This window comes from Salvia splendens, chromosome 10 (assembly GCF_004379255.2).
Source record: "Salvia splendens isolate huo1 chromosome 10, SspV2, whole genome shotgun sequence".
Taxonomy (NCBI): Eukaryota; Viridiplantae; Streptophyta; class Magnoliopsida; order Lamiales; family Lamiaceae; genus Salvia; species Salvia splendens.
Window position 1 is genome coordinate 5,613,950 of NC_056041.1, and position 27,054 is coordinate 5,641,003.

Sequence of the window (27,054 nt, forward strand, 5' to 3'; positions counted from 1 at the left end):
AAATTCAAAACCAAAAGTAGTTTTTTTAGATCTCGAGACGAACTCCATTCCACTACTTTGTTAACAGAGGAATTCATTTATTTTGTAAAATTAATACCGCATATTTTGCATCATTTAAACGAGTGTTAAATATAGTAAACTTTAAATATATATTTTGTAAAATTATTACCGCATATTTTGCATCATTTAAACGACTGTTAAATATAGTAAACTTTAAATATATTACCTAAAAGAAACCCGTATAACTAACAAGTGCAATCAAAAGATAAATTTAATTTTAAGTATACTAAACATTAAACTAAAGAGTCTTTTTCATAGTCTTTGTCCATTTATTTCAATTGCCAATATATTTTTCGAACATTTGAATATATCATAAAAAAGACTATTTGTACTTCATATGAATATAGTTCATAATTGTCAATGACTCATTTTAATTATTATTATTATTATTATACCAATTAAAAATGCGTTTTTTAATTTCTATTGCGTGGATATGATTTGCTCGTGACACATTATAGTTTGGATTCCAAAAAATTGCATATTAAGCATGAAAAAGTTAATTCGGTCGAACCATATCTAATAAAATTGAGAATGTGAATAATCGCGGTGTTTTACAATCATTTTGTCACATTCAATAACTTTTTTAAAAAAACTAATGCATACGTTGAATTCTAAATAGAGATGAAAAGAAAAGATAAATAAAGTGTAGACTTTATATATCATGACTCCATGAGCATACAAATGAAATAACAATTGCAAACTTATAACTTTTACAGGGTGAATTTTAATGACGTTATTTATTAACAATATTTATGACATTAATTTCTGGTCAAAAAAATATTTATTGGCATTTAGAGTATTTTAATTAATTGTTGACGCTTAATTTTTGTGATGAATACGTACACACACACACACAGCTGTGTCTCTACCCCACTATTTGGTCTAAAATATTACACCTAAAAAAGATGTTGAAAATCCAACGGCGGATCCCCACCCACCACATGCACGACTTCTTGCGTATCATTTCTTATATTAATTAATTTATATTAAAATTTTCAAATTTCTGGATATAATTATTTTATATTTTTATTTTAATCTCCGGATCGTAGACTTGTATATGGTGTGAATTACGTGTGTGTGTGTGTGTGTGTGTTATTCACTTATTTGTGATGGTAAATGCAATCAAATTGTTATAATAATTATGGTTCATACATAATAATCGGTATAAACGTTGTGTATTTCATGAAATACTAGCAAATAAATTTATGTGAAATATAGTGTTAAGAAATCAAAAGGCATGCTAAGGTTTCAATGTTTTACTTTGAAAATGTTTCAATAGTCAGTATAGTATTATTATATGCTTAATCATATGTGAAAATACTCACATACATGCACGTACTTATATAGGAGTAATAGAATGTCGAAAATCTAACACTCATTAATCTACAAAATACACTTGAAAGCAATAATTAGTAAAGTTATATGAACATATATTAAGTTAAAGAGAACAAAATAAAAATAAAATCAAAATGGATATATTTAATATGTTTGTAATTATATTTAATATATAGTGCGCTGCGTGCCTCGAAATAGTTATGTGTGGGCTGTACTTTTACATGGATATATATGTTTGTAATTATATTTCAATATATAGCTGCGTACCTCGAAATTAAGACAAACATATTCATCATGCAAGCATTAATTAATTTAAAGTGACCGAAGATTACGAGTAATTAGGTCACCTGCTTACTTTTTCGCTCTTTGTTTTACCCTTCATAATAATATACAATTTACATAATACCAACTATAAGCGTATCAAAGCTTAATTTATAGTTAAAATAAATTGATTAATTACAAATCCCATAATTTGTGAGTGCTTTTTTTTCCGCATCTGGTGGTCCTCATAGTGCGTTCATAGCTTGCACAATCATAATTAATTATTTGATTATTGCGTTTAACAATTCATAACCCTAACATTTAATTATTTGATTCTTGCAGGCTGCGTTTCACTTTGGAGGAAATGTATAATTCCTTTTTATAAAAGAACGTATTTATTTATTGTATCAAATTCTACACATGATCATGTTATATGTAGGCTCTAATTTATCATTTGTTTGCTTTCAGTTAATTATAAAAGTAATACGACATAAAATGAAAATCAATCGCCTTAAATTTGCAAAATTCTATACAAAAAGTACTATTTCCAACACCTAGAAACATAATAATCAAAATGTCGTCAGACTTGGATTTCATATGCTACGCTCTTTCGATCTAATCATAACTAAACTGACAATAACCAACACCTAATTAATTATTGGTCCAACAAAGTACCCAAATTACAACATCAATAATAATAATAATGTACTAAAAAGCATTAAGGTTTTCCAACTTAGCTTACATTTAAATCTACACTAATATTTAATTTTGATCGCAGTCACGTTAGCAATAATGCTAATTATATCAAATAGTGCACGTGGATTGTAACGTCGAGCTATAAAAGTTTTTGTATTCGTAAAATGGGCTGACCCGAAACCAAATGTACTAATGAAAGCAATAGCAACCTCTATTTTTTTTCAGTGGAACCTATATATCATCTACTTATTTACAAATACACTACTTTATCATTATAGCCAAAAAATTAACTATAACAAAATCAGTAATTTCACAAATAACTATACATTTTACCAATTTGTTTGTGCTTTTTCGTTACTAATGATATTACGGAAATTAGTCCCTAAAACCAAGAACTTCGGTCAATTTTAGTTAGTTTCCACGAATTTTAAAATTGGTCTTAAATACTACAAAATCCATATTTTGTTTGTTACTTATTTCTCAACCCGACCCAATTAAAATATTTTTAGCAAAAACTTATCATACACGGACAACTGTAAAACGTTTATGATATATTAAACCACTTTTTAATTTTGTGGCAAGTATGATAAAAGGACACATCAATTTTGTGTATCAAGTAGGATGAAAAAACACATATGTTAGTCGGAAATAGTAATTGACCCGTTGTGAAGAATAGGAGTAACAAACTGAATGTAAATTTTATAATATTTCGACTAATTTTAAAATAAGTAAAAAATACCAAAAATTTACCAAATTTTATAATTTTAGGGTCCTTTAAATTATTGGGTCAGACTGATATAAATAAAACAGTACACATATCAATGTTTTTATTAGTATCATTTTAAATAGACGACTATCTTACAAAAATTGGTCTGAATTAGAATCACATTTCTACTATTTGAACTCAGCCAGAAAGCAGGCCCATTTTCATAGTCTAATGAGCCCACTAAAATGGGCTTTGGCCGCACATAGATGCGCGTGCCAACCGGGAACCAGTAAGAAATCAGGAAATCAAACTGATTCCGTTCTGAATTTTCACCTAATTTCTATTTTTGTCGCGGCGGTGATCTGCGAAAGCAACCACTTTTCTCGGCAGCGGAAATTTGACTCCGGCAATGTCGATACTTGCATCCAGCCGTCGGGCATCGTCCAAGGCGTTGTACTTGAGAGCGAGCTTCAGATGCTATTCATCGGCCTTTAGAGAAGAGAGAGACACTTTCGGCCCCATTCAAGTTCCATCGGACAAGTGCGCGACCTCATTTCTGTTTATTTGCCGTTTGCTTTTTCTATTGTTATGATTTTTTTGCCTATTATTTAATTGTTTTGTTTGGTTTTTTGAATGACTCGTTGCTTTTATTTGGAAGTTACAGTCGCGATCACCGATTTATTATTAAAATTGATGAATGTGATTTTTGTTTGATTTGATTTGCTACATTTATTCGAGCATGACCGATATGAGTGACGGATATCTCTTGAGCTGAATTAGTTAGCAGGATACTGAAAAACCAGCAATTTTATGTTCTGAATGATGAGAAGAAATTGGAATTGTCATGGTGAAGGAAGAGCCAGCTCGAGCAGTATTATTATTATTATTAGTATTATTATTATTATATAATCGGCTGGCATCTGCTAAATTTTTCCTTTGTAGATCCATAATACTAGCGTGCGAATTTTGTTTTATGTTATCTTTTTAAATAGTCAGCTAACTAACATTGTGCCTTGTAATGGTTTTTGTCAAAGCTTGTAGCTTATTTTCTTGTTGCGTCCTGGTTATATTCAGATTATGGGGTGCCCAAACTCAGAGGTCGTTGCAGAACTTTGAGATTGGTGGCGAGAGGGAAAGGATGCCTGAACCAATCATTCGTGCATTTGGGGTTCTTAAGAAATGTGCCGCAAAGGTGAAATGTGCTGCATACTTATCTTCGATAGCTGTACTGGCTCGATAGTAACTTTGTAATGGTTTTGTTAGCTTCTATTGATAGTAGAAAGTATCTGATCCACCTTCCTTTATCATCCCCCTAAGATTGAACATACCGAGAGGGATTAACTCAAGTTCTTGTATCCTATCAATCATTAAAAGTGAATGCTTCTAAATATATTTTTTTGCTTTGCAGGTGAACATAGGATATGGCCTTGACCCTGCCATAGGGAATGCAATAATGCAAGCTGCACAAGAAGTGGCTGAGGGAAAATTGAATGATCATTTTCCTTTGGTTGTTTGGCAAACTGGCAGTGGTACTCAGAGTAACATGAATGCCAATGAGGTATTCACTGGTTTACAGAATTTCTTTTCTAGTTCTGCTTGATGGTGCTGAATGCTTTCAGTTTTTTGAATTTCTTCAGAACTCGGAACTGTATGTCTTTGAGAGTCTGTATTTCATTTTATTTTATCCTAAATTTAAGGTTTCGGTGGTTCTAGGAAGCTGATTGTTTCAATAAAACAAAATATGATTGTTCAGGAATTAAGTGGTGGGCTGTCATTTGCAAACCTTTGTCCTATTTTTTTGGTAGGACATGAGGCCAAGGAGGAAGCAGATGCTCTTGCAATTTATATTTTTATTTGTTGAACATTTTCCCGGGGAATGGTGTTGGAGTAGAGATTTGGTCTGAGGTCCTTGTAATTGAACTTTTTGTTCTTAAGTACAATTCCTTGGAGTACTTTGACACATATTTTATTTTCAGGTTATTGCTTGTTTTTTAAATTGTAGCAGAGCAGTTCATTTCTTTCATAAGTTGCTTTTCCAAATGTACATACACAGGCTGTGTGTTCGATGCGGAGTTGCTGGTAATGTTTCTATATGCTGCGATTTTTATTTTGCAGGTTATTGCTAACAGAGCAGCTGAGATTCTTGGCCACAAGCGTGGTGAAAAGGCTGTACATCCAAATGACCATGTAAACAGATCGCAATCTTCTAATGACACATTTCCAACTGTAAGCTTCTGACAAGAACACCACCTTTTTTTTACTATATATAAGAGTTAATAGAAGTTCAACTGGTTATGTTGATTTTGGCGCATCTTACATATAGGTAATGCATATTGCTGCTGCAACGGAGATCAATTCAAGATTGTTACCAAAACTGAAACAGCTACACACAACATTAAATGCAAAGGTTTTGCTACCTTCTTACCCCCCCCCCTTCTCCCTATTGTGATAGTTATGGTTACTGCCAAAAATGTGTGATTTGATTACTGAAGAAAGGGCTTGCTCTAAACTTTTCTCCCCTCTTTCCCTCGGCTTCTCTCTCTCTCTCTCTCTCTCTCTCTCTCTCGGGCTCTGTGTTTCTCTTTCTTGAACTCAACCTATTAATCTGAGGGTGCAGGAGTACGCTGGTCGCATGTCTTTGTTTCCCCTCCCTAAACCCTATTAACTCTCTGCTCCCCCTCTCTATATTCTCTAACTGGATGTCTGGATGGTTTGGTTACTTCCGAATTTTATCTTTATTTTTCATTTTCTAGTGAACTTCAAAACCAAATATAATGTGGCCCTCTTCAAAGAAAAACATAACTATCAGGCTTAGTTTTGTAATTAACCTTAACTGAGGGTAAGTTTTTTCAAGAGTAGCAGTTAAGTTCCTTTTGTCCATCATTGTGATGATGGGTTTGAGGTTGTGTTAATTAACATAAATATGATATGTTGGCTTTCTTTGTGGTGTCATGTTCCACATTCTGTACTTAATTGCGATGTGTTAATAAATATTGACTCATTCTTTCAAATGTGTTTCAGTCTCTTGAGTTCAACGACATTGTTAAAATTGGCCGTACACACACACAAGATGCTACCCCATTGACACTTGGACAAGAGTTTAGTGGCTACACCACACAAGTAAGCTATTTTAATACCTTTTTTGAGTTGTCGCGGTGTAGTGAATTTATTTTCCATTGAATTGTGAGGGCAGCCAAAATAAGTGATTAATAATTTGTTTCGAATGTGCTTTGCAGGTGAAGTATGGAATTGATAGAGTCTTATGCACCCTCCCTCGCATCTATCAGGTTAACTGCTTACTTTAATGGTCTTGTATTTCTGGCTTGTTAACTAGCTTCTTCCTCTGGTCCTAAGTGTTTGGAAAATATGTACAGCTTGCACAGGGGGGCACTGCTGTAGGAACTGGTTTGAACACCAAGAAAGGGTAAGGCGAGTGAAGGATAGAATTTATTGTTGTTTATATCCTCTTATGTGCTGACTCTAATACCAAATGCTATTTCTTATCTTTGTGCTGTGATAGTATTTTTTCAACTTAATAAAAGAAACTCTCTGTTGTCAGGTTCGATGCAAAGATTGCTGAAGCAGTAGCTGAGGAAACCAATTTGCCCTTTGTGACAGCTGAAAACAAATTTGAGGCCCTGGTAAATCTCTCTTTTAAGTTTTCCTTGTGGTCATTGTGGATGTGGAACCTTATTTCTCTAGCTGCTTGGCTTCTATAGCTATGTCCTGAGAAGTTTCTCCCTGAATGTATCTGTACATGTGTTTAGTTGTCTCAGCATAGCTTCATTGCTAAGAGCTAATCAGTCTAGAAAGTTTCCTTTCCATGCTTATTTTGATAGGCTGCACATGATGCTTTTGTTGAATCGAGTGGTTCACTAAATACAGTTGCTACTTCTCTCATGAAGATAGCAAACGACATACGTTTCTTAGGAAGGTAATGGAGATCTAAGGATGTTTATCCTATACTTTTAGTTATTGCTCTTATGTTTTAAGTACAGTTCTCACATTATGCATTATTTATACAGTGGTCCACGTTGTGGTCTAGGAGAACTCATACTTCCTGAAAATGAACCTGGCAGCAGTATAATGCCGGTAATGTGTTTCCTCATCTTATTTATGGTAGCATGAAGGTTTATTATCTTTTCACTACCATTGACTGTGTGCTACTCAAACCATCTTACATTTCAGGGGAAGGTGAACCCTACGCAGTGTGAGGCCCTTACGATGGTTTGTGCTCAGGTATTAATAATCTACAATGAGGATGTAGAAGTAATTTTCTACTAAGATAGGAGTACTTTACTAATGCTCCCTTTTTCTTTTTCCAGGTTATGGGCAATCATGTGGCAATTACAGTGGGGGGATCCAATGGCCATTTCGAACTGAACGTATTTAAGCCTGTCATGGCCAGCAACTTGTTGCACGTATGTTTCACCATCAATCCAGTCATTCATAGACATCTTGGATATACTTCAGCCTGTTATTTAGGTTTAGTGGAACTACATGATTGTTGCTTTCCAAACCTAAGTTCTTTCTTTCCCTAGCTAATGGTAATAATAGATAGCCCAACTATGCAAGCAAATGAACATATTGCTTACTCCCAAAATTTCATATCGCCCACTACATTTTTTCGTATAGCCTACATTCTATTTTTTCTTAAAAACCATTCTCAACCTTTTTCGACTTGCTGCCAATATATGTTTATATTTGAGTCTTGATGCCTGAATACAATAGACATACTCCAAAATATTGCTGCTTTGGGAGAATAATCTTACCGTCTATTTTCATTTGTTGGTTAGTCGGTGAGATTGCTTGGGGATGCCTCTGCTTCCTTTGAAAAGAACTGTGTCCGGGGAATCCAAGCCGATAGAGACAGAATTCATAAGTTGTTGCATGAGGTCAGTCTCTACCTTGTTTGAATACACTATTGATACTATTTGAAAATTTGAACCATTCTTGTCTAACTGCGATATGGTGTTTTTATGATATTGCAGTCCCTCATGCTTGTCACTTCTTTGAATCCGGTAAGTTTTCCTAATGAGTTATGATTGAACTATTTCAGCTGTTATCCATGTATACCCACTGCTGGAATACCCTTCTCATTACTGAATCCTGCTATTTATTCCAGAAAATTGGCTACGATAATGCTGCATTGGTTGCCAAGACAGCTCACAAAGAGGGAAGTACTTTAAAGGTCAGAGACTCACTATTAGCATCATCTAAAATAAACCCAAAAAAAAAAGAAAAAAGACAACGATATCTTGATATATTATGACTTTTTTTTCAAGCTTAGCTCTGGTGGCATTATTAACAACATAACTTCGAGGACCATGATATGCTCAAAATGAGATTTACCCTGTACAGGAAGCTGCATTGAAACTCGGGGTGCTTACTTCGGAAGAATTTGATACTCTAGTGGTTCCTGAGAAGATGATTGGCCCATCCGACTAAATCATCGAGCAACATAGATATTCTCCAAAGGAGATCAACTATCTCAGGTGGTTAAAGTGTAGTAGCGCCTAGAAAGACTAATATTTTTGAGGTTTTCTCGTCTTTCCTAATTCACGGGTTCACATAACCTGTGTTCTCTGTGAATTTTTGGAGCCATACGTGTTAAGAAAGCCTCATTTGTGACGGAGATGCCTAAAATAAGTACTACTACAATTCTACAACGTGAAAACTACGTTAGTTTCAGTTTGAGAAGTTTTCAGATGCTGTTTTCCTGATGAATAAATGATAAGTCAATAGTATTTACGCCACAACTCTTGATAACTCTTGGCACTTTGGATGTATTTAGTTTGTAAATTGTAAGCCGCGATCGGAGGAGATGATGAAATATGGAGGATCGAACAAGATTGAAGAACGTATCAAGCACAATGCCTAACTAATCCCCTTTTATCTACCGTTTGAAAACTAACGGCTACTTAACAAACTAATCCTACGGCTAGGATTAAATCTTGACTAATAACTAACACAGCATCGGACGGTCCCTGAAGCTTGATCAGTTCCAGCTAGATGCTGCTTCTTCACTTCCTCTCAGAATGATTTGCTTAGGATCATTGCAGCTAAGCAATTAATCTCAATACAATATTGAAATTTCCTTTTCAAGTTCAATACCTCCTTTGTGCACCTTAACAGCAGAAATTATTTCCGTTTTGATTTGTCTTTTAAAATAGAGATTTTATAAATTTTTTATTTTAGGAAGTGGATCTACAGTTAACTCAAATGTAAAAATCCAAGTAAAACTCCAAGAATTAGATGATTTGAAAGTTGAGAATGCTCTTCCCAATGGAAAATAGTAGCTACTACTTTGTTTTATAATAAAGGGATATTGACCCCTATTATCATGGAATTTTCAAAAAGTTCAAAATTTTTTCCACGAACTTTCAATTTTGCAAACAATATTACAAATTTTATCCGAGCTTGTTATATCCTACCAGCGACAAATTTCCAACTATAATGGAGTGAAGAATAATTTTTGAATGGGTATTTCAAGAAAAACTGTTCAAGAAATTTTAGTTAGAAATTACAAAGAAAAATTCATATTTAGATGTTATTTGCCCTTTTTACTGATGAAAATAACAAACTAGGATGAAGTTCATAATATTATTTATCAGGTGTAAATTCACGGAAATAAAATACAACTTTTTGAAAATTCCATGACATCAACTACCAATATCCCTCTAACATTCTAGACATTCATTTCATCAAGAACCCTATAATATTCTAGACATTCATTTCAGCAAGAAGTTAGATAGCTTGTTTTTTAAACAAGAGTTTGCTTTCAGACTAATAAATGTTTGAAATATAACCGAGATTCGAAATATGAATAATGCAACAACATATTCATAACACACGATCAAAATCAAGACAACAGCTATGAAGATTAAGATAAATCACAAATGACATAATAACAGAAGAAAGGATCTAATAAGAAAACAAAAATAAATCAACTTATGGAAACATATGTCAATACTCCTTTCACTAAACAGCATAGTTATAAGATAAAGACAACTCAAAAGCAAGAGATCAAAAAAGTGTGGGTAAAATCCTAGTAAAACCATAGACAGAATGCCAAGGCGCCAATGACGAAAGCTAGTCGTCAAGGATTTCACTTCTTTGTTTTCTTAGTCGCCCTGAAACATCATGTAACATATATCAGATAGTGTGTTTCAAATCAAATACCACAAATTGTGCAGCAATTGAAATCCACTTACTGTGCTGGCTGAGCTGTCGGTGCAGGAGCAGCAGCTGCGGGTGGCGCTACCTTCTCTCCAGGTCCCTACGTCGGTTACAAAATAATCAAATTAAAGTAAACAACAAGTATAGAGCATATCATTTTCAGTCATTGTAACTGAAGATATACCTGGGCAAGTCGTTCTTCTCTCCTAGCAAACTTCCTTTCCCTGCTGGCCTTGTTCTTTGCTCTCTTGGCCTCAAACTGGTCGGACAGGGTCTTCTCCCTAGCCTTCTCAGCCTTGGACTTGTGAATGCTCTCCATCAACACACGCTTGTTCTTGAACACATTACCCTTGACCCTCATGTACATGTCATGGTACATGTGTTTGTCAATCTTCTTTGCCTCGCGATACTTGCGGAGCAGACGCCTCAACACTCTCATCCTCCTCATCCACAGAATCTTAGTGGGCAACCTAGCTTCCCTGGTACCCTTACGCTTACCTGAAATAATTCAGACATAAGAAATAAATAAACAAATAAAGAGAGTAAATTGAAGCATAACTATCAGTTGTAGATAATCAGAAAACAATACCATATCCTGAGTGACGTCCCTTTCTCTTGGCCTCCTTCATGCGGCGGGCACGGGAACGTGAGTGGATCTTAGTAGGCTTCCTGATAATGAAACCATCATTGACCAACTTCCTGATATTTTGTCCTGCAGTCAAGGGAGAATCCATACTATAAACACACCAATGGCATATTCCCAAACAAAATAGAGAATAATCACTCCACAACTCAAACTACTTCAAAAAAATTATCAATCACCTAATAATTTGTGTTTAATTCATACATTCCACAGCTCCATATTACAATAAGCAGTATTTGCACTGGTCTATGAACAATAGTATAGTAATTAAACAGCTTCAAGAATGTGTTAGATATTCAAAATCGTGGAAATTGCACAGTCAAGCCGAACCTCTATTAAAAAGTTGTCATCTACACGACCACTATAAACTAGGTTACAATAAAACTGAAATTTATGTTCCTTTGAGTAATTCCGGAATAATTTGTCACCTAATGTTGGGTTCCGGTGGTGCACACCCGAACTCCACATTAATATGATATTGTCCGCTTTGGGACAAGCCCTCACGGTTTTGCTCTTGGGGTACTCCCCAAAAGTTCTCATACTAATGGAGTTGAGATAGCCCATTTATATGCTTGCAACTCTTGTTCATTCTCCGATGTGGGATATGGTTTGCTTCACCACACCTAATTTACAACCAATTGCTAAAACAAACACTATGTAATCTCCCTGAGCTCAGATGCATCACAAACACAAAATAGCTCATCTCAATCCAAAACCGTTCAACAACGAAGGAAGAAAACCTAAGATAACACAATGAATAATTGAAGCAGAATCAAGATAAATCAGATCTCAGAGTACGACTCCATAAAACTCTAGAACGATAGCATAGCTCTGAAAGAGGTAAAAACGTACGGGAGTTGGCCATGGAGATTTCGTTGACTTCATTAGGATCGAGCCAAACCTTGCCCTTGCCGCACTTCAAAACGCTGGAGGCGAGCCGCTTCTGCAGCTTTAGCGTCACCATCTCTCTGTTTCACCGGTGATGTGTGGGCTGATTATAAGATTTTATACGCTTGTTGCCCTAGGATTTTACATGGACTTTACGTGAAAAAATAGTACTCCATCATTTTATTATTTTAAAAAATATATAAAAAAATAGTTTTATTTAATATAAAATTTATCTCTCATACTTTATTTATTTTTTTTAATTTTTTCTCTTTCTCTTTTATTTTATTAATTTCTTATTAAAGTCTTATTTTATCAATTTTTTATTAAAATCATTTTGTCGACAAATAAGACTATTTTTGGGACAAGTGAGTATGTGCTTTAAGAAATACTATTAAGTTCAATACACAAAATGATAATGCACGGGTAACATTATTTAGTGGATATAGCCATGGCGGAATAACTTGTATCGTAATCTCAACCTTTGTGTAGAATAACGAATAAATTTGTTTAATGTCCGAAAATGATTAACAAAAGCATTATGCTAAAATATATTTACATAACACATCCCAAATAAAATAAAATGCTTTGAGTAAAAACCTTGAATTTTTTCCAAAATTCGGTATTTCCACAAACTTTTAAAGTGGTGGTAAATACCATTACTTTAAGCGATGTGTTGCTTTCCCATGAAGTTAATTTTACAGCCAATTTTAATTAACTTAGCTCGCTAGACGTCCTAGGTGTAACCCTCAAATGTTTACAAAACACATTGTCTTTTAAATAAACAAACGTTGTCGTTTTGAACCCTAATTTTATAGTACTTTATAAAAGAAGATGTCTTAATGAATGAAGACTTTAAAAACGATTGTAAATGTAATTAGGGTCCAAAAAATTATGATGTTTTCTTAATTAAAAAAAATAGTGTGTTTTGTTCACATTCTAGGGGTGGACGTATAAGAGCATCCACAATAGTAATAGGTCAGTCATAGATCAGCCATAGGCTAGCCACAAACTCCCCTTGCCACATCATCTGGACAAGCAATAGACTAGCCACAATAAACAAAATTATAAAAAAACAAATAATTAACAATCACACAAAATACAGAATTAAATTTACGACACATATACGGGAAAATTCAATAATAATAATTAAATTAAAAAATACATTAATTAAAAAAATATATTAATTAAAAAAATCTAACGATGTGCAGTCCTCCGCGCCCACAACTCTTCAATTAAATCTTTTTTTAGTCGAATATGAGCATCCACTTGGCGCATGTCGGCATGTGCCTTCGTACGTTGGGAGCGGCCACGTCGTGGCTTGGGCCGACTTCATTAGCATCGTTATTGGTCCAACTAGTCAGTTTTACACCTTCATCTTCGACAATCATGTTGTGCAGGATAATACAGACGTACATTATATCAGCAATGCAGTCGACATGCCACAAACGCGTTGGACCCCTAATTGCCGCCCATCGAGACTGGAGCATACCAAATGCGCGCTCTACATCCTTGCGCGCCGACTCCTGCCGTTCCGCAAAGTAGGTATTCCTCTCATCTGATGCGCATCTGATCGTCTTCACAAAGACGGGCCACTTAGAGTATATCCCATCCGCCAAGTAGTAGCCCATATCCCGTTGGCGATAAAACTGATGGCCGGACCGACGCCCTAGCACTGCTTGTTGAAAAGGGGCGACGAGTTGAGGACGTTGAGGTCGTTGTTCGACCCGGCTACCCCAAAATATGCATGCCAAATCCACAGCTGGTAATCAACTACGGCCTCGAGGACCATCGCGACATTCTTTCCCTTGTAGCCGGTCGTGTAGAACCCTTTCCAGGCAGCGAGACAGTTCTTCCACTCCCAATGCATACAATCTATGCTGCCCAACATCCCAGGGAACCCATGCTTCTCCCCGTGCATCTGCATCAGATCCTAGCACTCTTCAAGGGTAGGGCTTCGAAGATACTGATCACGGAATATTTCAATGACGCCCTGACAGAAATACTTCAGACAATCCAGGGCAGTCGTCTCACCGATGTGGAGGTACTCGTCCCACATGTCTGTCGCGCCTCTGTAGGCCAACTGCCTGATTGCCGGAGTACACTTTTGTATAGGTGTGTGGTCGGGTCTGCCAGTCGCATCATACCTGAACTGGAAACACAAATATCGACGCTCCAAAGCATCAACGATACGCATAAACACTGCCCTACGCATCCTAAAACGCCGCCTGAAAAGAGGCGCCCCAAACCGCGGCTCCTCCGCAAAGTAGTCTTCATATAGCCGCTGATGTGCAGCTACGTGATCCCGATTAATCACTGCTCGTAGGTGGACAACGGGTGGAGGTCGAGGTTCCGCCGGCTGCAAGGCCCTTTGTATCAACCAGTTTATCTCGCGGGACTTATAGGCCTCCAACTCTTCATTCATTTGCCGTTCGTACTCCTCAGCATCCCCACCACTGTCACCCGCGTTACTCATTTCACGTTGTTGCTTTTGTACATAAATTAAGATGGAGAGAAAACTCGTTAAAGCAAGTGATGCGAATGAAAATGACGTGCAAATCGCGTATATATAGTGTTTCGAAAAAAAAATTTGAGCTGGCCGATGGCTCGCCGATCGGGAGCCTGTAATGGCGGCCAGCCGACCGGCGAGCGGATCGGCCAACGCCTGAAAATCGGCGTCGGGTCGCCGATTTTTTCGCCGAAATGGCGCTCGCCGGTTCCAATGGTTCGGCGAGCGGACCGGCCAGCGCCGGGAATCGGCTAGTCTGTCCGCTCGCCCCCATTGGAGATGCTCTAACGTTCGACAAGTCACGTCAATTGAAATTGGCTAAAAAATTAAAATCATGAGAAATCCACATTGTCAAAAATTTATGATAATTCCCATCACTTTTAAAGTTAAAGTTAGCGAAAAATATAAGATTTTGAGAAAAATTCATGTTCTTTTAAGGCTGTATTCCCATTTTAAAAATCCATACATATTCTTGACAACTAAAAAAATACTCTCCCTATTTATTATTAAGGATATTGGCACCTAATATCATGGAAATTTCAAAAAGTTAGATTTTTCCCACGAACTTTGAAATTGACAAATAATATCATGAACTCTATACCGAGTTTATTATTTCTCACCGATGAAAAAATTCCATCAAATAATATCAAGATATGAATTTTTTTTGTAATTCCTCGACAACTACTTCGAGAACTACAAGTTTTTCTATTGTTGAGAATAGTTTTTCTTGAAGCACACCTTTCAAAATTGTTCTTAAATCTATTAATATAGCAAGAATTTTTTTATTGGTGGGAAATAACAAACTCGAGGTAGAGTTCGTGATATTATTTGTCAATTTCAAAGTTTGTAGGAAAAATCCAACCTTTAGAAAGTTCAATGATATTAGGTGCCAATATCCCTTATTGTTATTAGATCATATTTCTTATTTTTTGTCCTATCACGATTAAGTATTTTTACTTTCTATTATTATTATTATTATTATTATTATTATTATTTATTTTCTTATACTTAATTTTCTTTCTAATTTTTTTTCTATCTCAATGTTTATCTATTTTATTCTCTTTCATATGTACTTCTACTCTATTTAACTTACTAAAAATTTATTTCGTAATTTCTTTTGTCTAAAGAAGTGTAATTATTATTTTTAATGTGATGTGTTCTATACTTCTATACTTGTATAAATATTTGTAGGAATCGATTATTTCTTGATTATTTTTTAGTGTGATGTGTTCCTCTATAAGGCCCTATTTCAAATGAAGGCCCAATTAGACCTCCACTTGCATTTGCAAACCCTACCTCTCCGGAATCCATATTGCGATAATTAGAGTTTCACTATACTCCATTTTTGAAGGAAACCAGTTCCAATTTCCTGTGTATCTACCTGCCCCGATTTGCAATGGTAATCTCTCTCTAACTCGCCGTAATTCTGCGACCTCAGTGTTACTAGTTGTCAAATTTTGAATATAATGCGATGTATATATGGTCGACTCCTCGGAAATCGATCGTTGCTGTTGTTTAACGTGTGGCGCAGGAACTCTGAACCGAATTGATATGTGGGGATTGATGTATGCTTGATTTCTCTGTTACATGAATCCTTTTTTTCTGATACATGAATACTTAATTCGAGATCTGTTTGGACTAGAAATAAGGTAGATTTTCCAAGCTGCTTATATCCGATAAGCTGAAGCAATTTACTAATAAAGCAATTCCACCCTGACAGCTTGTGTGTATGCTTGAACCTATAGTGTTTTTCTCAAATGAGAAAAAAAGTCGTGATTCAGTGTGGTGGTGGGGTTTCTCTTTGTGGATATTTAGCATCTCATGAAATTATGTCTGAAGAATCGAGTGCGCTGTGTTACTTATCAATATGTTGTTTGTTGTTGGTACGAATCTCGAGTTGGATTAATTTGTGGTGTTGGAGTGGAGTATTGATATGGAGTATTGCAAAGTGTTGAGTCCTCCAAGTGGATTTGAGGATTTTTTGGAAGATTGCTAGTGTATGTCTATAGAACTGGGTGCAGTGTGACTGTTATTGATCGAATTGTGGGAGTTGGAAATCTGTTTGGATATTAGATGAAATTTATAACATGGATCATGGTTGTAGTGTGTCTACTTCTAGTTTATATGTGACACAATCAGTCTCTTACCGGTGCGCTTGGATAATGTGAAATTAATTTCTTGTTTCACGTTGGCAGGTGAACGTTCCAAAGACAAAGAAGACTTACTGCAAATCAAAGGAGTGCAAGAAGCATACCTTGCACAAGGTTACCCAGTACAAGAAGGGAAAGGATAGCTTAGCTGCTCAGGGTAAGCGTCGTTACGACCGCAAGCAGTCTGGCTATGGTGGACAGACAAAGCCCGTTTTCCACAAGAAGGTAAGCAAAATATATAGAGTTGGTAATTGCCAACTTTGCTGTGAATCCATGGTTGTCATTATTAAGCTTACACTATTACATACATCATACAAACTAATACAGAAGTCATCTTCGATTATGTTTAGGCGAAAACAACAAAGAAGATTGTGCTGAGGTTACAATGCCAGGGCTGCAAACATGTTTCTCAGCATCCTATTAAGGTTGGTGTCTTGTTCTTGCATTTTCTCGAGGGCTGCTCTCACCTATCTGTGCTTAAAACTCTCTCTTTTTGCAGAGGTGCAAGCACTTCGAAATTGGTGGAGATAAGAAGGGCAAAGGAACGTCACTTTTCTAAGTATATCATTGTTTGCTGTCTTTTTTTCTCTTTGGTTGCGATTTTGGATTTAGCTAAACATTTGATTATATGAAACTTGGTTGTAAGTTTTGTTTTGAACAATAGTGTTATGCATAATTAAAGCAGTTTTCGGTAGTTACTTTGTCATTGGTCACTTAATCCATACGAATTTTGTGAATGTTCCTTTTCCTGTTCTATTTAATCTTAGACAAATAAATAAACATTTAATTATTGCACATCAAGTGAACATAGATAGCGTTGATAATTAGATCGCCAATAACCCAAATGTTTATAATTGCATGTTAAAATTGTTCTAACATTTCTCATTTTGTTCATTAACTCGATGACATTTACCCAATTCCAAATTATTCAAGTTCCTATTTCAATCACTTTGAATCATCTTTTTATCTAACTTTTAATCAAATCTTATAGTATCATAAAGTTAATAGTAACACATAAGTCACCATTCCACTTGAAGAAACTGCACCGCACGATTAATCCACCGCCGTCAATACTTCCGACTCCACATCACCACCAGCGGCGATGACACCTGCCTCCTCCCGTCCGACCACATCACCTTCCCCTCCTCCCACAAAGCAGTCCCCGGCCTCAACGCCATCTTCTCGGCCTTTATCCTCACCTTATAACTCCTCTTCTCACCCTTCGCCCTAAACATCATCACCGCCGGCATCACCGTCACACTCACCCCTCTCGGACTCGTTACCGCAGCCACAAACCTTGCCGCGCGGTCCCCAACATGCGTCACGGTTCTAGTAACCACAACCTCAAGATCACCGCCCGCCGAAGCCTCCGCCGCCTCAAACTGAACCACAATCGCCGGATAATTTACATCCCACGGCTTCAGTTGTTTTCTACCACAGCTAAATCTCTTTCGATAAATGCGCCTTATTTCATCGCCACTAAAATTCGACGCACATAGAAAGTTCAAATAATCAACAACCGTCAGATCATACACGAGACCAGGATCAACGGCTCTCTGTGGGTCCACGTGTCCAGCGCCTACATCCCAAATAGAGGAGATATTATACGATTGCTCATCCAGCAGGGGCATGCCGTCTCTGTATCGGCTGTACGCCGTCGTCATCATCGCCGACCGGATCATCGCTGGCGACCAGTCGGCGTGTGCACCTTTGAGCAGCGCCGCCACGCCGGAGGCGTGCGGGCAGGACATCGACGTCCCCGACGCCACGTTGAATTCGGTCTGCCGCGGATCGTCGGCGAGCTCGGTGGGCGACGATCCGGCCGGCCACGCCGCCAGGATGTTGACTCCCGGAGCGATCACGTCTGGTTTGAGAATGTACGGTGAATCAATGTTCGGACCCCTAGCTGAGAACGACGCCACCACCGGCGCCGGCTTCACCCCAATTTTGTGCCGCGAAACGCTATCGTCGCCCTAGGGTTAGGGCTCGAGTTTATGTAATCGTGGATTGATTTTCCCGCGGATTCCGTCACGGCGAGGCCGGGCAACACGAGCGGGTCGGCGATGAGGCCTTCCCCGATCGGCGCAACATTCGCCACCACCACACCAACACCGCCGGCTTTTCTCACGACGCCGGCCTTCGCCACCCGAGAATTGCCGCCGCGATCGCACACCGCGATCTTCCCGCGCACGGCGTTCTCGTCGAGGGATCCGTCAAGGCAGGTGGCAGAGGAGAAACCTCCGGCGCGCTTAGTGACGTCTCCGCCGATTAAAGCATTTCCGGCGTAAATCAAGGGCAAAAAGGTCTTTTTGGGAAGGGGCGGGCCACTATAAAGTGACGCGCCTGTGATCACCCGCCCATTCCCGAGCACGAGATCAGCGGGGAAAGTCCTATCAATTGTGCTGGCGCCAACGGTCATCATCCACGGGGAAACGTTACTGACGGTGAGTTTAGTAGGGCCGTCGTTACCCGCGGCGGCGGAGACCAAAATTCCCTTCTCCATAGCTCCAAACGCGCCGATCGCCATCGGATCAAGGTAGTAGGGCACAACGCCGCCGCCGACGGAGATGGAGATCACATTCACGCCGTCCCTCGCCGCCTGGTCGAACGCGGCGAGGATGTCCGAATCCATGCATCCATACTGCCAGCAGATCTTATACACCGCGATCCGCGCCTTCGGCGCAATCCCGACAGCGACGCCGGCGGCGTAGCCGAAGAGAGAGGCGTTTCCGACGGCTCTTCCGGCAGCGGTCGACGCCGTGTGAGTGCCGTGGCCGTTCGTATCCCTGGCCGATTTCAATTCCTCCGACGAATTAATCCTCCCCCTCCGAGCCTCGTAGCCGTCGGAGAAGTACCGAGCGCCGATGATCTTCCGGTTGCAGAGATTTTTTGTGAAATTATCTCCTTCCACGCACTCGCCTCTCCAATTGGAAGGGACTGGGCCGAGGCCTTCGTCGTGGAAGCTACGGTGCTCCGGCCAAATTCCGGTATCGAGGACTCCGATAACAACATTGGAGCCGGAATCGGATTCAGTGAGCAAACCGCCGGGATTGTTGTTGGATAGGCCTAGGAATCGCGGCGAGCGAGTCGTTTGCAGCTGGCGCACGCGATCGGGGAAGATCGCGACGATTTCCGGCCGTTTTTGAAGCTGTCGAGCTAATTTTGGAGTTAATTTCACGGAGAATCCATGGAAAACAGTTTGGTAAATATGAAGAAATTCACTAGATTTTCCGATTCCGCTAGGGTTTGAATCCAGGTTATGAAGAGTGGATTTGTACCAACGTTCTACATCAGAGAAAGCTGAGGGTTTCAACTCATTCTCGACTCTAACAATGAATGTTAGCACGATTTCGCTATCATCATCGTAGAATTCACCGGAAACGGCGGCAAATAGGAGAGGGGATAAGAGTAGGAAAGACCAAAAACGGAGCATTTGGATTCAGCTGTGAGAGTTAAAAGGAGAAATTTAATCGGATGAGTCATCGATTTGCAACATCGTATTTATAAGAAAATGATCGGAGAGTAGAGACAAAAATGATGAAACGAAGTTGTTAGAGAGGGGTATGAAACGTTGAAATCCCAGAAAATGGCTAAAAATATATGTGCGAGAATTGCATGCGATGCCTATTTCACGCCATGCGAAGGTGGCGAAACTTGAGTGTTCTTTCCTTTTTCGAGTAGGGAAAGTGATGCAATGCACTTTCTTGCTTACAACTCATGCAATCTTTTAGTACTAGTAGTAGTGGAGTACTATTTTTTAACATATATGGAAGTGTTAATTTCATGTGAGCATCATCAGTTTGGAACATTAGCTTGTTTAATTCACATCTACCATTATTTTTTAATTTTAATAACTTACATAAATTACTGTCATTAATTTTACAATTTACATAAAATATCAAGCTTGACTACTTCTTTTTATTTTTTTATTTAAAGTTACAAAATATAAACAGATTGAACTTTCATTTTATTTAATTCTTAAACTTAAAGCATCAATAATGATCAATTTTTTTTGGATTATTTTTATAGCTCGACTTTGATATGAGACCGATACTGTCATTTTTGTACGACAACGTGTTAGGGCACCCACAGTGAGGCGGACGATGGGCCGCCCGATGCCTCGAGCGCGCCATCGTCCGCCACTGTGGGTGCACGGATGATGCGTCGTCCTCGCCCGACAGATAGTCCGCGGAGGAAGCGCAGACGATAGGGCATCGTCCGTCCACTGTGGGCGACGCGGATGATGCAACGCGTTTTTGTTTTTTTATTTTTATTTTTAAAATTCGAAAAATTCATTTATATAAATACCCCCTACCTCACCTTCATTTGTAACGGCCTCGATGGTGCGAACGTTGTTGGACACGCATAACGCTCTCATGAAGTGTACGGACCCGGCCAGAGCCGAATACCTCCAGGGGTTGATCGATGAGCTGCGACAGAAGTTGAAGCTTTTGTAGAGTAGTCAACTTTTTTTTATTTCTAACTCCTGTAATTTTTTTTAATCAATGTAGTATTTGTCTTTTTTTAGTTAATCGTTGTGTTTTTTAATTAGTTTGTATTTATATATTTGAAAACATTTAAACTAATTAACAAAATAATAGTAAAACCTATAGGGCGCCCACTACAGGTGAAAGGGTAGGAGGATAAAATGCTAACGTGGCGGTGCATAGGGCGGGCTTTAAGGCGCGTCTTAGGGCGCCCCACTGCTGATGCCCTTAGTCATTTATGAATGTCTTATTTGTGGAAAACATTATACTATTACGCAAAAATATCCAATTCCGCTAATTTTGATCATTTAAGGCGGTTTGCTAAGTGTATGTAAATTGTGCAGCAAATAAGAGTGTAAATGCAGCTACACTACGTCAACAGATCACGCAACCCTCATTATTCATTTGCCATCTTAAAGTTAAAACTTAAAATAATGTTGATATCTTGCTCCATATCAAATCTGTTAAGATATTATTTTCTCAAAAAAGATTTAAAAAAAGAAAAATGTTTTGGAGACATAATGTCTAAGACATAATAAGGTTAAAGTAGTCATTTTAGATTGTTTTATATTTTTATTTAAATAAATGTTTTGTACATATACCATAATACCCTTGTGCATATAAAAACATTTTTTTATATTTAAGAATTACTTGCTTAGGAAAGTTGTGTGCATTTATATGGATGACATGATTTAAGCAAATATATACTCTAAAATCAAATAAAATCTACCTGTAACAACTAACAATTCAATTATTCAAATCTTGTGAACAAAATCTTGAAGCAATGAAATGGGAAATGATATTTTTAATTTAACATTATACGTATTTTATTTGTAATTAAATTTATAAGATGTTCATATACCTTATTACTCCTACATTTATAAAACATATTATTTGTTTATAAGAGTTTTAATTCTGGAACGTTAACTATATACATTTACTTTTAAAATACAAATTGTAAAAGGTTATATCTTACTTTCCAAAATACATCTTTTTATAATGAGAAAAAAATTATATACCTTCACTTTCCAGATTCAATTTATTAAAAAAATATAAAATAGTAGTTATATTTTTAAAATATTGGTTAGATGAATTAAAAGTACTCCGTATTTGATTATTTTTTATCGGGATTCAAAGTAAAGTTTCAAAATTTTAAGAATTTAAACAATTTTATATTTAATAGAAATGATACATTGTTACTAATGGAGTTTACAATTTTGATTTTAAGAATTTCATAATTTTAATTTAACTCTTTACATTCAAAATTTTTATTTCTTTAAATTCTTAATTTTTAGAACATTATGTTGAACCTATTACGCATTTTTAACTCATCTATTAAATATCTTAAAGTACATAGTTAATATTTCTCCTTTTCTTATGCAATATTAGAGTTCTTAGTCCAGTTCACTGTAACATACGACAAATTAAAATTTAAGAATTTCATACCTTTGATAGTAGTAATTCTTTACGTTCCAATATATTAATTTCTTTAAATTCTAAATTTAAAAAACGTTACAAATGTACCCCAATCAAAAAATTAATTATATATTCTTTTGATTGAGTGTATTAGGTAAAATAGTGTAATTTGATATGAGTTGACTTTGATAATAGTTTGATTGATGTATATTTAGATAAAAGAAAGTAATTTGATATGAATTGTCTTTCCTTTTATGATTAATTGATATATATTTATTTATTCAATTATTATTTAATTCAAAATAAAGGGTATATTAGTCCATATTATAATTTGGCTTATGGCAAATTGACATAGGGGTATTATGGCTTGGAGACATTATGTCTCTAAATCATCACTCTTAAAAAAATCAGTTATGATAGTAAATAGAATTAATTCTCATTAATTGTCTCAATAAAGAATCTGTTAGGATAAGAGTACATCAAAGGAGAAAATTTTTAATACTTCTCATTGAGGAGTAAGGACCACTCAACTAATTTTAAAACTAATTAATTAGTAATTATTGTTTAACTAATTAGGGCTTAATAAATTTAATTGGAGGACATCAAACTGTAATTAGGAATTAATAAACCTTAATGGCAATTTTTGTAAGCAAATATTAACACGATGAAATGAAAGGGAAATGATTTTTAGACAGAATGGCAATGCCATAATGAGGAAAAATGAAATTAGTTTTAAGTGTATACTAAAACAATGCAATTGATATAAGCCTCACAAATATGGGCTTATTGGGCCAAACGTAGGGAAAATCCGAGATGATTTGGATTAATTATGGTCGAAATGCAACTAAGTAGTACTCCCTCCGTCCCAAGCTACTCGCACTTATTTCCTTTTTGGGCGTCTCAAGTTACTTGCACTCTCCCCATTTTTAGTAAAAATTTTCACCTACAGCCGTCATTTTTTACTTTCCTATACACTCATTCCTTAATCTCCGTGCCGAAAAGGAAATGAGCGAGTAGCCCGGGACGGAGGGAGTACTAGAACTTAGTATGGAGTACAATTTTATGAAATGAAATTAGGCATTTTGGATTTTTTTGATTTGGGAAATGTGACAATAATTACATACGCGTAGTGCATAAAAGGTTGTCGGTGAAGCAATCTGACTGAATCCATAATGAATAAATCAATGTTCCGTACTATTATTAGGACGTATGATTTCGATTATGGGGGTCCAATACCGTTAACAATTATAGTATACGTAGTATTTTTTTCGATACTATACATATATAGTTAAAGTTGTGAATGTTGGGGGCAATAGACCCAATGTAGTACTACTTGATGAATTTGATTCATTTGCTTATATATACTATGTGCTTTTTTACTGTGTTAATTTTAATACTATAAGTTGAAGCAAAAACTTAGATTTAAAAACTCGAACAGCTTCTGTTAGTACTACAAAAAATAGTTAATGTAATAAATAAGAGCAGACTAAACAATACTACTAGTATTTTGTTTTCCTAAGTTTTTCAGGGTGGGTGGCAAAGCAGTGTGCGGCCGCCGCCTTTTGACTATATGCGAACAAGGCAGTAAAATACCTGCCAGCGCCCACTGGAATCAGCGCACACTTAATTATTCATAAATGATTAGGTATTAGTACAAGAACATTTCAAGTAAATCCGAATTCATTTATATATTTTTCCCTCCTAATTATATACTAAGAAGAAGGGGATAATGATAGTGTTCGTACAAGGTTACTCATTATTTTAATCAAGAATTGCTCGAGTTATATGATAGTACTATGAAGGAATCATACTCTTAATTCTGAATATCTTAATTAAAAAAACAAGGTTTTTCTAAGTCGTAGTGTTTTAATGGTACCACCAAATAAAATAAAATTTTCGTAGTCTATTCGACGTTTCTATTAACTAAAAGTCTAAAACATTCGTACAAATTTTCAAACGGCATTATCGCTAAATGATAATCAATAAATTTATCTAATATTAAAATTATCAGACTCCTTGTCGTTCGATTCTACTTTGGACTTTTGAGTAATACGCATTCGAAAAATTTATTAAAAATAATTGGATTGCATAAAAATTAGTACTGCAAAAATAACAAATTTTGCAATTACAACGAATAATCCATGATTAATCAATAATTAACAACACAAATACACAATTAACACAAACTACTAACACTCATCGTCTCCGCTAGAGTTCACCGGAAACTTCATCGAAGCTCCACAGCTCCACCGTATCCGGCGGCGGATTACTCGGCGGTGGCGGCGGCGCCGACTGGCCGTCGTAATACGGAATCTGATAGAACTTCATGTAGTTCTCGTACGCCATCAGCTCCTCCGACAGCTTCTGCACCTGATCCTCCGCTGCAAGTTCAATCGCCGCATTTTTACTGTCAATCCCGTCCACCTCAGGCTTCGCTTCGGCGGAATTATTAACGGCGTAGAATGATTCCACATCGTCGCCAATCCCCAATCCAATTTGATCGAATTCGGCGTGATGCTCGAAATCGATAAGTTTTCTAGGGTTACGATTGTAGCTGCAGCTGTAATCAGCGTCCTCGTTTGGGAAATTGACTTTGGCCTTTTTGCCTCTGATTTTGCGCGCTTCTATGTCGTAAGCGCGGGCAGCTTCTTCAGCAGTGTTATACGTCCCCAGCCAAACGCGGACGCCTTTCCGCGGATCGCGAATCTCCGCCGCCCATTTCCCCCATGGCCGCTGCCGTATTCCTCTGTACAGATTTTTCCTCTGCTTCCTGTTCTTCTCCGGAGCATAGCTCGCGACGCGATCATCGCCTACGTAGATTTAAATCTCCGTAAATCAGAAATTGAATCGATTTAAATGAATTAGGAATTCGGAGATGGATAAATAATAAATTCATCGAGTCAGATTACCTGCAGAGGATCTGGATCTTTTGAGAAGAGGAGTATCGGTGTGGTCAGAATAGGTGAAAGCAGCGGGCCAGAAGTCGGAGGCGGAGGGGAGGACGTCGGCGCAGGAGACGCGGCGGCTGGGAATAAGTCCGGCGAGGATTGAACCGCCACACATTATAGGTGAAATGACTCCGAAATCCGTAGAAAAAAATTAATTTGGATAGAAAAGTGAGAAGAAGATGGAGAAATGAGGGGTAGAACTTAGAATCTTTATGGTGGTTGTTTAAGCTTGCGAGTTGGCGATTTCAAATTATGAGTGAAACAGACGAAGTTTCATGGTTATATATAGCAGTAGCACTGAGATCTCTGTTTCGCGGTGCTCTACCTAAAAGCGTAGTAATAGCCTAATACACTACACGGTACAAGCCGTAAGCTTTGACGTAGCTTATAATTCGATCTTTTTTTAAATTGCTAATTTGCTAACTCATATACTATGATGATGAGTTAACAAGTTAGCAACTTAAGAAAAGTTAGCTACAGATCACCTTCGTACAAGTTTATGCCCCATAATAATTAATTTTTATTTATCCCATAGTAAATTAATTCTCCCCATTCCAAAACTATTTTTTATTTAATTTTCTGCATGAAAATTGTTATGGTAGTCACAGAATAACAACTGCAAATATAATTAAATAAAAACAATTTTTAATAACTGTTTTAGTCGTAAACGAAGAATATTGGAATATTATTTTATACATAGAAATTAAAAATGAAAATAAACAACTGGCATGAGTAAGTTATTACTCCTACTAGTATTTCCATGCTTTAAAAAATCCTGATATTTGATTAATAAGTTATGTACTGGATTGGACCATTGAATTGCATTGGATTGGACCGCTAATTTCGAATTGGGCCCTTCTACTTAAAGGAGTAGTTCAAATCAAATAACTTAATGGCTGATGTCAGCTAAGTCAGTACGAGTACCAATAAAAATAAAAATACTAACATATACTACATGTGTGTACTTAACAAATTTTAATTTGCTTAGATTATAAGTATAAGATAAAATATCAATTTACTCCATTTTATTTATATGATTAATGATAATCTCTTTTAGAACATCCCAGGAACAAAAGATAATTAGTGTTGTATTTCCTTTGTCTCACAAGAGTAAACACTCTTTTTTTAGCCTGTTATATAAGAGTATGTATTTTTTAATTTTAATTTTAATTTTATTTTTTTTTAATGAAGTGAGATCCATATTTACTAGTAATATTTTAATTATTGTTATAGGAGAGATGAAGATGGAGTATTCTACCACTAAGGTTGAAAATTCGAATCATGAAAATCACAAAAAGTAGATGGAAATCAATATTGTTTTTTATATAAACTATTTTCCACAACTTAGTTTTAAAATGAATTATACTCCATCTTATAAGCCAAATTAAATGAATGTAAATATGTAGTTAGAAAAAGGTGATTCGTTCAAAGCTGATCTAAGGCAGGATTTGTTTGACAATAATCCCCAAAATGGAAAGCAAAAAAAAAATAAAACCTCGGAAGCACGTTGTATCTCCCATTTCTAAATCAAGTGAATATTTTAATATACGAGATTCAACAACTCGAAGAGAAAAAATATTAATTTCAATCATTATCTAGTTAGCTGTCTAAATTTTCATTTTATTCTAACCTTCCACTGTTCTATTGAACGTAGTTCAAACTTTTTTGTTTCTGTTTGTGTATGCGTGTAACATATAATACTACTAGTAAATACTGGAATAGTATCAATATTTTATTCATTTAAATACATACATATATATATATATATATACATATATA

At 36.6% G+C, this 27,054-nt stretch overlaps 4 protein-coding genes and 1 pseudogene across 4 annotated transcripts; 2 read left to right on the forward strand and 3 right to left on the reverse strand.

Moving 5' to 3' along the window:
• Positions 1–3,350: 3,350 nt before the first annotated feature.
• On the forward strand, positions 3,351–8,817 carry LOC121752160 (fumarate hydratase 1, mitochondrial). The gene is made up of 17 exons (XM_042147073.1): positions 3,351–3,598; positions 4,133–4,250; positions 4,467–4,616; positions 5,174–5,284; positions 5,382–5,465; positions 6,080–6,178; positions 6,295–6,345; positions 6,433–6,482; positions 6,618–6,699; positions 6,898–6,992; positions 7,084–7,150; positions 7,247–7,297; positions 7,384–7,479; positions 7,855–7,953; positions 8,050–8,079; positions 8,184–8,249; positions 8,420–8,817. The coding sequence occupies exons 1-17, from the start codon at positions 3,468–3,470 to the stop codon at positions 8,504–8,506; spliced, it is 1,467 nt and encodes a 488-aa protein (XP_042003007.1). The 5' UTR covers positions 3,351–3,467; the 3' UTR covers positions 8,507–8,817.
• A 1,103-nt stretch (positions 8,818–9,920) lies between these two features.
• LOC121750101 (60S ribosomal protein L19-1-like) lies at positions 9,921–11,889 on the reverse strand. Its single transcript, XM_042144558.1, has 5 exons — positions 11,733–11,889; positions 10,827–10,949; positions 10,422–10,735; positions 10,273–10,337; positions 9,921–10,191 (listed from the first exon to the last, which is right to left on the reverse strand). Exons 1-5 carry the CDS (start codon positions 11,842–11,844, stop codon positions 10,167–10,169), a joined length of 639 nt encoding a protein of 212 aa, XP_042000492.1. The 5' UTR covers positions 11,845–11,889; the 3' UTR covers positions 9,921–10,166.
• A 3,629-nt stretch (positions 11,890–15,518) lies between these two features.
• LOC121750687 (60S ribosomal protein L44) lies at positions 15,519–17,118 on the forward strand. Its single transcript, XM_042145267.1, has 4 exons — positions 15,519–15,673; positions 16,470–16,649; positions 16,775–16,849; positions 16,924–17,118. The coding sequence occupies exons 1-4, from the start codon at positions 15,671–15,673 to the stop codon at positions 16,981–16,983; spliced, it is 318 nt and encodes a 105-aa protein (XP_042001201.1). The 5' UTR covers positions 15,519–15,670; the 3' UTR covers positions 16,984–17,118.
• Positions 17,119–17,321: 203 nt separating this feature from the next.
• On the reverse strand, positions 17,322–20,001 carry LOC121751226 (annotated as a pseudogene).
• A 4,391-nt stretch (positions 20,002–24,392) lies between these two features.
• LOC121750429 (ethylene-responsive transcription factor ERF071-like) lies at positions 24,393–25,537 on the reverse strand. Its single transcript, XM_042144965.1, has 2 exons — positions 25,237–25,537; positions 24,393–25,137 (listed from the first exon to the last, which is right to left on the reverse strand). Exons 1-2 carry the CDS (start codon positions 25,388–25,390, stop codon positions 24,536–24,538), a joined length of 756 nt encoding a protein of 251 aa, XP_042000899.1. The 5' UTR covers positions 25,391–25,537; the 3' UTR covers positions 24,393–24,535.
• Between the last annotated feature and the right edge of the window lie 1,517 nt (positions 25,538–27,054).

Bases quoted from the DNA above. Each gene is read 5' to 3' on its own strand.
- LOC121750101 (XM_042144558.1), bottom strand. From the start codon at position 11,844: ATGGTGACGCTAAAGCTGCAGAAGCGGCTCGCCTCCAGCGTTTTGAAG. The intron at 10,736-10,826 runs GTATTGTTTTCT...GAATTATTTCAG, and splicing joins GGGACGTCACTCAGGATATG to GTAAGCGTAAGGGTACCAGG. The intron at 10,192-10,272 runs GTAAGTGGATTT...ATGATGTTTCAG, and splicing joins CCGACAGCTCAGCCAGCACA to GGCGACTAAGAAAACAAAGA.
- LOC121752160 (XM_042147073.1), top strand. From the start codon at position 3,468: ATGTCGATACTTGCATCCAGCCGTCGGGCATCGTCCAAGGCGTTGTAC. The intron at 6,346-6,432 runs GTTAACTGCTTA...AAATATGTACAG, and splicing joins CCCTCCCTCGCATCTATCAG to CTTGCACAGGGGGGCACTGC. The intron at 8,250-8,419 runs GTCAGAGACTCA...TACCCTGTACAG, and splicing joins AAGAGGGAAGTACTTTAAAG to GAAGCTGCATTGAAACTCGG.
- LOC121750687 (XM_042145267.1), top strand. The intron at 16,650-16,774 runs GTAAGCAAAATA...GATTATGTTTAG, and splicing joins AGCCCGTTTTCCACAAGAAG to GCGAAAACAACAAAGAAGAT. The intron at 16,850-16,923 runs GTTGGTGTCTTG...CTCTTTTTGCAG, and splicing joins TTTCTCAGCATCCTATTAAG to AGGTGCAAGCACTTCGAAAT.
- LOC121750429 (XM_042144965.1), bottom strand. From the start codon at position 25,390: ATGTGTGGCGGTTCAATCCTCGCCGGACTTATTCCCAGCCGCCGCGTC. The intron at 25,138-25,236 runs GTAATCTGACTC...AAATCTACGTAG, and splicing joins AAGATCCAGATCCTCTGCAG to GCGATGATCGCGTCGCGAGC.